This window comes from Procambarus clarkii, chromosome 5, assembly GCF_040958095.1.
Source record: "Procambarus clarkii isolate CNS0578487 chromosome 5, FALCON_Pclarkii_2.0, whole genome shotgun sequence".
Classification (NCBI taxonomy): Eukaryota; Metazoa; Arthropoda; class Malacostraca; order Decapoda; family Cambaridae; genus Procambarus; species Procambarus clarkii.
The window spans coordinates 705,765-719,297 of NC_091154.1; the positions used below are offsets into that span (position 1 = coordinate 705,765).

The window sequence follows — 13,533 nt, forward strand, 5'->3', positions numbered from 1 at the left end:
GCCAAATTAAAAGTATAATTAAAAAATAACAAACAGTTCCCAATTAATTAAAAAATAGTAAACGGCTCCAGATCGGAGTCTACGTCTGGGATATACATTATTACACTAGACTACTATTGTGTGTTACATACAGTCACCCTAGTTACCTGTGAGTGTTAGGAAACGGCTCCAGATCGGAGTCTACGTCTGGGATATACATTATTACACTAGACTACTATTGTGTGTTACATACAGTCACCCTAGTTACCTGTGAGTGTTAGGAAACGGCTCCAGATCGGAGTCTACGTCTGGGATATACATTATTACACTAGACTACTATTGTGTGTTACATACAGTCACCCTAGTTACCTGTGAGTGTTAGGAAAAAGCTCCAGTTTCTGGGACCAGCAATTGAACCCCAAATCTAATATTATGATGCCTTCCCAACACTGTCTTGTCATACAGTCAATTCCCACTCAAACAAAAACATTATTTCTAGGCCGTCGCAACGCACGAGATGTATTTGTACGCACCCGAGACACGACGTATTTCGGAATATTTTATTACATGGAAACAGTCCAATTCAAATATTGCAAATACTGTATAATCTTGTCAAATCTCTGTGATCATCATCAGATCTCTGATTAGCAGGATTAACATGATAACCCAGACATCTGAAATACCGCATCAGACAGTAACCAGATTAAATGTTCTCTCCAGTGCGAATTTATCAAATTTACATTATAATCCATGTATGGAGATGACATCCCTCCACCCCAAATAATTATTCCCAATATATTCCTCTCAATTAGTACCTTCACAAGCCATAAACAAAAAGTGGGCTAAAACATCACAGAGGAACAATACCCTACGCAAGACAACAATATGGTGGGGGCACAAGAGCCAGTTCTCGCTCCCCTTAATGGCAGACTTAGATAAACATCATGATTCTCTGTCATTTGCAATGTGACTAATATCAAGTCATTCATTAACATGGTGAAGACCCTGGCTCAATAGAGGCTTTACAACACTCTACTACCAGTCCTATATAGTTACCCAGGCCTATATATTTACCATCCTATATAGTTGCATTGTCCTATACTGTGTATATATATTTTCCCTGTTCCATATACTGTATTTACAGTCCTCTGTATTTTCCCTGTCCAATATATACAGTATTTACCATCCTATATATTAGCCCTGTGCGATATATATTAACCTAGTCCTATATACTTGTAAAATATGGGTTCATCTTAAGTCGTCCAATCAGAAGTTGTAATAAAGTATAAACACCTCTAATGCTAAGACAATACATTATGATGTAAACTTTACTGTCTTCGCATCACTGCAATATTAAAGGTACACAAGAGAATGGTCAAATATCAACACGACAACAAGCCCACGCTGCATACTCACCTTGTTCACCAGATCGTAATCGGAATCCAAGGGATCGACCGACGTGCCGGAGTCGTCGCTTCCGCTGGAGATTGTGCGAGGACGAGTGTGGCCAGCATACCCGACTTGAGGGTAGTACGAGGGGGTGTGGCCTCCCCCCTGACCTTGAGGGTAGTACGAGGGGGTGTGGCCTCCCTGACCCTTAGGGCACAGGACAGAGGGGGAAGAGGATGGACAGGGAAGGGTTAATATGGTAATGACATGCGGGTACTGGGTTAAGGCAGAATGTACAGCTAAACATGACTGCCAAAGCTTTGTTTAACACACACTTGTGACTGGGTTCTTAAGGAAGCAGTTTTTAAAGAAGCTAATTCTAAAAGTTAACATTCTTTATGCTACCGTTCATGAATAAATGGGACATTAATGTCTCCAAGCTCTCGGCATGATACTGACTGGCTCTGGGGTCTGTGAGCACCACTCGTCCTACTGAATTAGCGAACTTGGAAACTATTGCAAAGCATTCTATCAATTCTTTCATTTTTTTTATTTAAACGTATATACAAGAGTTGTTACATTGCTGTACAGCCACTAGCACAAATAGCATTTAGGGCAAGTCCTTAATCCTAATTTTCACACACACATCCCCAGGAAGCAGTCCGTAGCAGCTGTCTAACTCCCAGGCACCTATTTACTGCTAGGTGAACAGGAGCACCAGGGTGAAAAAACTGCCCATTTGTTTGTCTTCGCCGGGGATCGAACCCAGACCCTCAGGACAAGGAATCCTGACTGCTGTCCACTGAGCCTTCAGGCCCCTTAAATTTTTAAATTTGATGTACATTTAAATTAAGAAAGAGGCATTTACATAATGACCTGGAGTTCCCCTAGAAGGGTTGTTCTGCTACTTCCCAAGCCTGGCCTGGGGTCACACTCAACTTAATGATAAACCAATCCTCATAATGTTGGTAGAATACAGAATATGCCAAGAGGCAACAAGGGCCTGCGGGCCGCTCCAAGCAACAGCCTGGTGGACCAAACTCTCACAAGTCAAGCCTGGCCTCGGGCCGGGCTTGGGCAGTAGACCAACTCCCAGAACCCCATCAACCAGGTAAGTAGTCTTGCCTTGCCAAGTGTCTATTCACCCACACACTAGCGTCATTATGTTGTCTGTCTTAGGCCACCTGTAAGCAGCTTCCCTAGGACATTATCACAAGAATCCTCCCCATAAATATTTCCCTACATCTCTCTCCCCTCATCTTAAATGTAAGGTTTTGCCATGGACTTTTGTCTGTTATATGGTAAGCCCTCTAGCATGGTCCTTCTGTCAAGCACAAGCCCTCTACCATGGTCCTTCTGTCAAGCAATCAACTTGTCAACAAATGTTATAATTCATGGGCAACTGAATAAAAGTTCTCCCTAGTGTTTAATTATCTTTCCATATTTAAATATAATTATGAGACTCCCAGAGCACCATCAGTGTCCCGACTTACTCTTCGGTAACATAAAGTACATTAGCAACGCCAAAACAAATTATATCAAGACGTGCTTTACTGCAAATAAAGGATTCCGTAAGATGCCTTATGGCAAGCGAACATTAACTATTGGGAATTTGTACTGTGCTAACATTCCAGTATAATCTAACACTATTTCAAATTCACATGCAAAATAAAAACTGACAAAAAGGCAATAGAACATCTTTAAGGCCATTCAGGTTACAGTTTTGTAAATTTGCACACGGGAGCGGACAAACTTGACACAACGAAGCCCCTCGTCTCCTCTCACAAGTCTCACCTGTGCGGACGCAAGATGTTCAGCGTGCTCCGGCGCGATGGAACGCGTCTGCTTCTTCACCTCCTGCGTGACCACAGTTTGCTCCTGAGTCGTCCCCGTGGTCTTGGTGGTCGCTGTGAAGGTCTTCTCCTCCATCTGTAAACAACAAGTTACCAGTACTACAACTCCTCTCACCTCACACTACACTACTAAGGATGCAATATGATGCTTCTGCACCACTACAAAACTATTCACCAAGATTGAAAGTAGTACTGTACTAACATTATGTTCATTATCTGCACAAATCTCCTGTGCTGCTGCATGTTATACACATTTTGGCCCAAAATATATATATATTTTGACATATGTTGGCACTTGACATATTTGTACAGAATTTTTCAGTAGATAGGATATATGTTTTTGGTCAGCCATCAACAGAATATGTATGGAACATTATTTACGTACACAAACTCTTAAGTTTTTCCTTACAAAACCTTTTAACATCACTTTCAATAAATGTATGATCAGATGTACCAAATTAAATTTTTTGAGCCACAAAATATCCAGGTAAATTTGATGTCATATATGACAGCAAATACCATACTTATAAAGTTTTTTACTAGTACTTAAATACAAATTCCTAAGATTCTCTTATATAAAAGTCTATTTGTTAAGAAAGTGTGATGATTCTAGAGAGAGAGAGAGACTGTGAAGAGGGTGCACTACCGTGCCCAGACGCTCATACCTGTTGTGTTCTCGCCTTGGTGCTCTTGTCCTCGACAGACTGGGCAGTGATGGTGGTGACGGTGGTGGCCATTACGTGAGGCTTCTCTCTGCCGTCGGCCTCTCTGTGTTCGGCCTGTAACCCACCAATGCACGACAAGTCAAGTCGACGAACATGCAATCTAAAAGCTCAATAATAACAACAATTGTGTTTGATGTGGATGGAGTGCAGAGGTGTGTGAACCGGGCATCACAACAAACACCGTCAAGGACGCACACGTCAACACTTCTAAAGCGGGGCAACTTTTACTCTTACTTAGCATGGGCGCTTGTTTCTCATTACAAAATAACTCTTGTAGCTGACTGTGTGTTAATGGATCGACTTCATCAATTCAAATTGGTGGATTTTCAAGGAGTAATAAGACTTTAGCAAACTATTATATGGTCATGATACTATGAGGGCAAGTTAAAAGTCAGTGTTATGTGTGAGACACGTCAAGAGTAAGTCCACAAGCTACTTACTCCACTCAACTGTAGCCAGCCACTTACACAAGAAAGGAACAAGTGTAAAGGTTTTACTGTAATCTGTAATATATTTCTTTGTATTGAACTTATTACACAAGACATATTGTACTCGGTTACTAAACTTTAATACAAGTGCTAATATACTAGAAAATACTTTAGTGAAAAGCAATGGAATTGTAGACACATCTCGGGTCTTCCCAGATGCACGCATTATCCACTTGCCTGCATTACATTAAAGATAACCCACGACACTAGTTTAATTCCATCACATTGCTCCAAAAAGATTCTTGTGGCTATATCATATTTGAATTAAGTTTAGCAACTATACACCATTCATTAAGATAGCAGAATTGTATATTACACTATTTAACAACCTGCTAAAATGTAGCAGTGACAGTCACTCCAAACATGCTAACATGAGTGCACAAGGCCTGCACTCTACAAGCCAGTCTACAGCACAGCCCACTAGCACTCACACAGGGAAGAAGCCAGATAGAAACTGACAGCAAACATTATGTAAACAACAAAAAGACTCCTACCTTCTGACTTTGTGTGCTAAGTTCAACCTGTCCCGTGGCGAAGTCTTCTACTCTCTGCACCGTGTCTTCGGAAATACCCTCGGCATCTTGGATGAAAGTTTTCTTGGTCGTGGTCTTTATGATTTTCGGCATTGTGGAGCCATCGGCGCTGCCGTCGCCGGCCTCTGCTGCCAACGACGCGCCGAGTGCCGGGTTTATAACAATGTCAGAGGAGGAATGGTCAGCAGTGAACGAAGGCTCGCTGGTAGCCCCGGGATTAATTATTAGTGAAATGTCGGAACGGTCTGCAGCATAAGAGCTCTCAGTGGCCGACATGGTCTGATCGATGTCCTTAGGCTCGGTTCCTTCACGGTTCTCAATGACGACACTCTCGTCAGAACTGTCATCGGAGCTGTCACTCGAACTACTGCTACTGCTGCTGCTGCTGTACTGGTAGAGTCCTTGCGATCCCGAGAGCCAAAAATCCCAAACCCCCCTTCTTTTTACCTTTCTCTTTTTGTTTGTCTTTCTTTGCCTTATCTTTTGCCTTCTCCTTTTTCTCTTTCTCTTTTTTCTTATCCTTTTCTTTCTTATCTTTACCCTTCTTGTCTTTTTCCTTTTTGTCCTTTTCCTTCTTGTCTTTATCCTTTTTCACCTTCTCTTTCTTATCCTTCTTTCCCTTCTTTCCTGCCACAAATCCTGCCAAGATACCAGTCGAGTCGGCCGACGTGTTGAGGAAGCTGTCGTCGACGGAGGTCTCTGGAAGTGTGTTGTCGGGGGAGGATGCCGGAGCAGCCTGGCCTTCAACACCCTTGGGTGACCCTTGTAATCCCTTTCCATGCTTGGCTTCTAACATCAGTTCCCCTTGTTTACCTTCGCCCGTGTCCTTCAAGCTGGTCTTCCGCTTTTCCGCTGTTTCGACCAGCTTCGAGTCCTCCCCCGGGGCGTAATTGAACGCCTGGGCTTGAGCTCTTCTCTTCTCGCTTCCCCGAGGCCCTGCCGAGCCATCCTCTCCGCGTCCTCCAGCTTTGTCGTATTTGAAGCCGTGGGTTGTGGGGCTGTATGGCCGGCGAGGCTCATTCTCTAGCTCCTCGTAAGAATACTGCCGCGTGAACGGCGGAGACCCCGGTTCAGAGTCGTCGACGCTGGGATCTTGGAAGACTGTGCGATGGGTCTTCACTAGAGGGTCTGCGCCTCTTGCATCCTCCGGAGCCTCCGAGCTCGACTTCCGTCCCTCCAGCGTCTTGTATCCAGGGGGAGGGGTAGAGGATGGAGGAGCACCGCTCTACACACAACAAAAACATAAATTCATGCAATGCACTAGTAAACAAAATACAAAACAAAATACATTCTAGCAAAAATACATCCTGAAAATGACTATCTAGTCAAATGACATCCTTCAAAACACTAGCATAACAATGACATCCTTGATATTGGTGCCACAGACGGCCGAGGAGGCAGGCACCGAGACATGCTATGTGCTCCCACCGCCAACTGGACAATAACAACAAACAATATTGTGTGGTTCTCATTGTCTCGGCCCAGTTTTAACTCTGCTTGTGTTCGAACACCTGCTGTAAATCAACACACATTTTGCCTATTAGTCTTCCTTCGAGCGGCAGTTAAGACACATGCGCACTCTTCATTAACAGCATTTATACCGCCAGGGGTTTTGGGGACGTGTCAACCGCATTATTATTTATCTTCCCGACATTTCGACCATTCTTCAGTACAGGTACTTTTGAGAATGTGTTTGTATTTGGACGCATTTGTTACAGAATCCTACAACTGTGCAGGTTTACCCACCCAGTCAGTACTTAGGCCAGTCGCCATACTTTGAGAAAAATATTAGAAAAATACGTAATGTATGCTAAGGGCTGCCTTTGAAGCATATGAATAAGGCCCACATAACTGATCATTATCACAACGCCACATTTTACCATACTATTTATTGAGTAATTTTCACACGCAATCTGTCTCTCGTTGATACACAAGAATGTAGGAATAAAGGACAACTGCATCCAACTCGTCCACATTTTGTACCTTCCTCTTGTTCTCCTACCCTCAAATAATCAGCCATTCTACTCTCATCTATTTATTCAATCTAACCAAAACATCTTAATTTAAGACACTCCCTCATTCTTATTATTCATTGATTTGTGTACGCATCATCAGGGCGCCTGACAGCTGAGTGAACAGCGCTTCAGATTCGTAGTTCTGAGGTTCCAGGTTCAATCCCCAGTGGAGGCGGAGACAAATGGGCAAAACATTTCTTTCATCCTGATGCCCTGTTCACCTAGCAGTGAATAGGGACCTGGGAGTTAGTCAGCTGCTATGGGCTGCTCTCAGGGGGTAACAAAAAGGAGGCCTGGTCAAGGACCGGGCCATACGCTAAGCCCCAAAATCATCTCAAGATAATCTCAAGATAATCATCTTTGCACAACATTTTCATCCCTAAATCAATGGCAATTGATTTGGCTGATTGAATTTTTCGTGCTTATCACAGACCAGCATTTCTAATTCAGAGGCTAATACTGTGAGGAAATCTTTCATATAAGACAGTGGAACTGAACCCCTACCCTTTTACCCAATTTAATACTGTACAATTTAATACCCCATATGTAGAGCCCTCTAGCCTCTCATCTTCCCAATTTGCTTCATACATTAACCTCTAACTGCCCAATTCATTCTACCCTCAACTTCACGAAAATTTCTGACTGGCCAACAGACAGGTGAATTATGTAAACAAGCCCTACCAATTACGACGACAACCACACAATTTGTCATTGCTTGAGGAGAAGGGGGTTGGGGGCAGGCTTAGACACTTGCCTCCACTTGCCATGCGTCAGAGCATGCTGCACCAAGCTAAATATCTCTAACAAAACTCTATATTAATGAACATAAAACACAAGACATGCTTTCTCAATACAGAAAAGAAAGGGGACTAATTTTAAGTGATCTAGTCATGAATATTGTAAGCATAATAACAGTAGTGAACCCAGGTCAATATTCTCGAAGGTTAATATGTTTGTGAAGCCAGTTGCCGTTTGAATGTCAACTATTTTAATATTTAACGCTAATTTTATATTGTTATATACAGGCGTGTGTGTGTGAACGCGCACACAAACACATGCATACACATGAATACACGTTTGCAAATACATACATGCTCACAGACGGGGGCGCACACACAAAATTGTCAATAAACTTCAGATTAATATATGAAAATACAGCTATAAGCTCAAGAGCTGGATCTCACTCCCCAGACATAACCAGGCGAGTGTAAGAAAAAACACGCTCCCGGGGAGCAAGCCTCGGTTGGATTTTGTGGGGCACACACGACAGACTAGTTAATATCACTGACAAGCAGGATGTAACATGCCAATGCAGTCTCCGTGGTGTAGTGGTAAGACACTCGCCTGGCGTTCCGCGAGCGCTATGTCATGGGTTCGTATCCTGGCCGGGGAGGATTTACTGGGTGCAATTCCTTAACTGTAGCCTCTGTTTAACGCAACAGTAAAATGTGTACTGTACTTGGATGAAAAAACGATTCTTCGCGGCAGGGGATCGTATTCCAGGGACCATAGGATTAAGGACTTGCCCGAAACGCTACGCGTACTAGTGGCTGTACAAGAATGTAACAACTCTTGTATATATCTCAAAAAAAAAAAAGAAAAAAAAAAAAAAAAAAAAGAAAACAGGTACATTTTCATTATTAAAATTAGAGAGCTCGATTTAGAAAAAAAGAACGAGAAAATTTGGAATGAAGCAAAGCAATTACAGAAGTGGGAGGATAGTTATGGGAAGAGAGGGAAGAATAGGGGCACGAGCACATGGAGAGAGTATCACGGGAGTTCTTCTACTCCCTGAGCCCGGCCTGAGGCCAGGCTCCCCGGGGAAGAGCATGGAACAAATCCACAAGGGCCGTGACGAGGATTCGAACCTGCGTCCGGGAGCATCCCAGACGCGGCCTTAATCAACTGAGCTACGACAGGGTTAAAAAGAGTTGAAACCAAAGTTCTACTGAACTTACTGGATCCCGCAGCCTCTCCGAGTCACAAACCAGGGTTTTACACAACTCCCCCCTGCACTCGAGCTATGTCAATAGGCCATTCTCCCTCTTCGCCCTTACATCATTACACACACAGATCACACTAACGTGATGCATCAAATGAACAAATCCACAAGGGCCGTGACGAGGATGCTCCCGGACGCAGGTTCGAATCCTCGTCACGGCCCTTGTGGATTTGTTCATTTGATGCATCACGTTAGTGTGATCTCTGTGTGTAAAGATCACGGCATGTCACGGCGTACAAATACTGTACGCTACTATAATGCAAATAGCCCAGTACACATTGTACGAGAAATATTGAAGTCAGGAGATAACGAGCAAGAATGTGTGCAAGTTTATATGGCTAGTTAACACGTCCACAACGATGTGGAAGCGACACTGAAGCACATGAGAATAACATGACCATACCCACAGTAAAAGATTGCTCAGTTATCTAACAGGGAAATGGTGCACACACCCTTTCCAGCAGATATACACACACATGCGCACACACACAAACTGTATATACTAAAGAGTAAAGTAACGGAGAAAACAGTGGTGTGACAGAACATTAACACAGGCTATTCAAAGAGCAAATATTTCAACAACTAACTGCTTGTGACGTTAAACATATCATGCTCCCCCTACCACAATGCGATAGATCATCTCAGATTGACATTCAAATTGTTTCTCTTGGCTTAACATGCTCAATAATGAGCTTGCAAGACTATCTTGAATTACAGTACTGGGGACACGAGATCTCTCTAAGGCTGGTAAGCAGCTTCCCACAAAATGCACTAATGAGAAACATTAATAATTATGAATAAAAAAGTTGTTTTTATTTCTAATTACAAGTTGAACAGTTATTGCTCTTATAAAGCTAGAACAAGTTATCAATACCCATCCCACATGTGCAATGGATATTAATGTCCAGTCATATTATTGTGACTAATTACCTGCAAATGCCAGTCACATTATGGTGTTGCACCGAATATTTCTCTTTCTATTGAGGTACGAGTTAAACTAAGCGTCCACACGCCATAAAGACACGAGCGTATTAACCTCACTACTGTTCTACCTACCGGCCCGTGTTAGTACATAAACAGGTCTAGCACCTCCGCCCATTGTACCTAGAGGAGTGGGCCACATACAAAACAACAGCGCTTACCTTACCAAGCCACGAAACCATCCGATGAATAAAGGAACAAGATGCATGGGTAATGCTTACCTTTGCAGCGGCAGCAGCGGCGGCGGCGGCCTCCTCCTCTGCGAGGGCCAACTTTTCGGCACGTTTCTTTGTGGCCTTCATGAGGTCAGCCATTGGGAGCACAGCCACACCGCCTACCGGTCTCTGCACACACAGTAATATTAAATGTTTGCAAGTGGAGGGAATATAATAATATATACACAATACCACTAACTGGCTTAGCTACACAGGCAAAATACTTTGTAACAAATTAAGCAATTCAAAGACATAAAACAAATAGTTAAAACAGCTGATGGCATGGACAAAATACAGTACTGTACTTATGACACTACTTTACACAAAGATCTGTGCTCAGGTAACAAACATTATGCCAGAAGTCTTCCTAAACATGAAGTAACCAACGTCACACCTTCACACCCTGGCATGCACTGCACTCTGCGGCGAGAGGTTGTGTGTACCCCAACAACCGCCCGACTACCCGGCCCAGTCGGGTTCAAACATTTTAATGTGGAATTAAAGTTTATGTTGTGAGATTGCCTGGGATGAGTGCTTAGTCTGGTGGCTACGGTGCGAAGGTCTCGGTACGAGTAATTACCTCAAGCTGGTACACCGCCGTAACATCTTGGACGTCACGGTGGCTATACTGCCATAGGTATAGCTCCACCATAGGCCTCTACACAACCACAGCTCACCAAAAATAATATCAGATTTATTTCATCGACACAAAGGAACATCAAGAAAAACAACCAAAAATGAAACCAAGGAGGCATAAAGCAAACATATTAATACAAAATAACTCAACATACATAAAACCGGATAGTAAAACATTCAGCCTTATTAAAGATAAATCATTGGAGCAGTGAGGGATTGAAGCAGCAACCTCGTAAACCCCAGCCATACCCCTGGACCACAACATGCAAAAGCTACGACCCTACTGAAACCACCACCAATTCTGGAGACACCAAGTTGGTGCCCAGCAAACTTTTAGAAATAGCCCGCATGTACTGTACTCTGATGTGCATAATGGCATTTTCCACCATACGCTCCCTTCAAATACACAAGGAAATCACAATAGATCACATCGTTGTGATTTTCTTTGTGTATTAAGGATACAATTATGAACACACTTTTCCAATATCATGACAACTGATCTTGAAAAGAATTACCATATTAACAGGATGCAATTTCCAACAGAGGCTTTCCGGGACTTCATTCTCAAAGCCATAACATCATGTAACAACACATTCTTTCTTACACGAACAATCTGCAAAAATCTAAACCTTAAATAGAAGGTTTATATTTTATATATCTCCAGTTTAAATAAACCGGAGAAAAATAAAAGGGGGGGGGGGGGAAGAGAAACGGCACTGTCAAAGGAAGAGGAGCCAAGACGTTCTCAGGATGACACGGCTCAGAATCAAACACGTACCAGAGGCCTGTCCACCTCTCCCATAAGACTCCAAGCTGAATGCATGTCATCAGTAGTGTGGTAGGTTGATACGGTGACCATATACTCTCAAGAGTACAAATACAATACTCCTATACAAAAGGGTGTCAGTCCTGTATACACAAATGGTCCTCTATACACAAATACAGTAATGCACACACAAAACAGTACTTAATACATATATTACTGTATATGAAAAACAGTTTGCACAGTAGAATAATAACATACTGGAGCAAAAGAAATATGAGGAAATGCAGAATAGAACCAATGAGGAGAAGAGGTGCCACAGGTACAATCGGAGAACACTGAACATCAGAGGTCCATGGTTCTTCAATACACTCCCAGCAAGCATTAGAAATATTGCCAGAACAAAGGTGGATGTCTTCAAGAAACATTTAGGTAAGTCCTTGCAAGAAGTGCCAGACCAACCAGGTTATAGTGGAGCTGTGGACCTGCGGACTGCTCCACGCAACAGCCTGTTGGACCAAGTTGTCACAGTTCAGGCCGGGCTCAAGGAGTATTAGAACTTCCAGAACTCTTTCCAGGTATGCTCCAGTTATACTGTACTGTATATGCAAATGCAATACTGTTAGGGGGGGGGGTATCAATACAGCTGTCAGGGGGCATGACAGCTGAGTGGACAGAGCTTCGGATTCGTAGTCCTGAGGTTCCGAGTTCAATCCCCAGTAGAGGCAGAAACAAATGGGCAGTTTCTTTTACGATGATGCACCTGTTCACCTAACAATAAATAATAACCTGGGAGTTAGACAGCTGCTATGGGGCTGCTTTACGGTCTGGTCAAGGACGGGCCGCGGGGACGCTAAGCTCTGAAATCATCTCAATATAACCTCAAGATAGGGGATATTCTCCCTGCACTTAGGAGAAAAATGTAACATAGAACTTTATTTTCAAGTCCTTAGCTGTGCATGTCTTTGTGCACTCAACAAATGAATGCACACAAAATTATGTTATGCACAATCAATTTTTCTGACAGTGTGGGAGTAGTTAACAGATGGAATGCATTAGGCAGTGATGTGGTGGAGGCTGACTCCATACACAGTTTCAAGTGTGGATATGATAGAGTCCAGTAGGCTCAGGAACCTGTACACCAGTTGATTGACGGTTGAGAGACGGGACCAAAGAGCCAGAGCTCAACCCCCGCAAGCACAAATAGGCGAGTACACCTCGCCTCCGTCTCTTCCTCCCACCACCACAAATAACACTGACGGGGACCACAATTCCAACATAATGTAACAGTATAGAGCTGAAGGCAGAAACATAGGCCCAAATAATTTAGGCCTATGCATTTCTCAGGACTAATGTACAAGTGCTATAAAGCATGAACACTATGTATGTATGTATATATAAACTACTGATACAGAGTTAGACATGCAGAAAAGCATGCAAAAGCTAAGTGTTAGGCAGACAAAGAGTAAGAGGATGAAGACATGCAGCATGAGGAGGGGCAGGAGCGGCCAACCTGTCGAGCACCTCGGTAGTTCAGGTCTTGGGTGGACGCCTCATCCTTCCCATTACACCCAGTAACAGGTGGGACACATGGGTGGGACACAGGTGGGAGGGTTAGGAGGGAGGAGAGTCCTTTTCTGACAGGTCCTCAGAGCATGCAACCATTCCCAAGTTAGGGTTTTATTTTCCCTTCAAAGTTGTTTTTCTCTCTCTCTTTACCTCTCAAGATCAAAATGACTCCAATATTTAGAGGATCCGTCTGGAGCCCGGGAACCCTGAGTCAACCTTTTACTCCGCCACAGTTTAACCAAACTTATTTACTTTATCATTATTCTTACCCATGCACCTACTACATTTATTTAATAGATTTAATATATATATATTTTACTGTGCAATATATACATATATATATATATAAATACATATTGCTTGAATTTGGATGCCACTCAGATTA

General features: G+C 43.0%; 1 protein-coding gene across 1 annotated transcript in view; it reads right to left on the reverse strand.

Moving 5' to 3' along the window:
* The window catches only part of LOC123764683 (erythrocyte membrane protein band 4.1 like coracle), a 55,156-nt gene that overhangs the window by 15,116 nt on the left and 26,507 nt on the right, over positions 1-13,533 (reverse strand). The window contains 7 exon segments of the mRNA XM_045752661.2: positions 1,396-1,575; positions 3,163-3,297; positions 3,887-4,000; positions 4,929-5,356; positions 5,359-5,398; positions 5,401-6,192; positions 10,187-10,309. Coding sequence (XP_045608617.2) covers positions 1,396-1,575; positions 3,163-3,297; positions 3,887-4,000; positions 4,929-5,356; positions 5,359-5,398; positions 5,401-6,192; positions 10,187-10,309 — 1,812 coding nt within the window.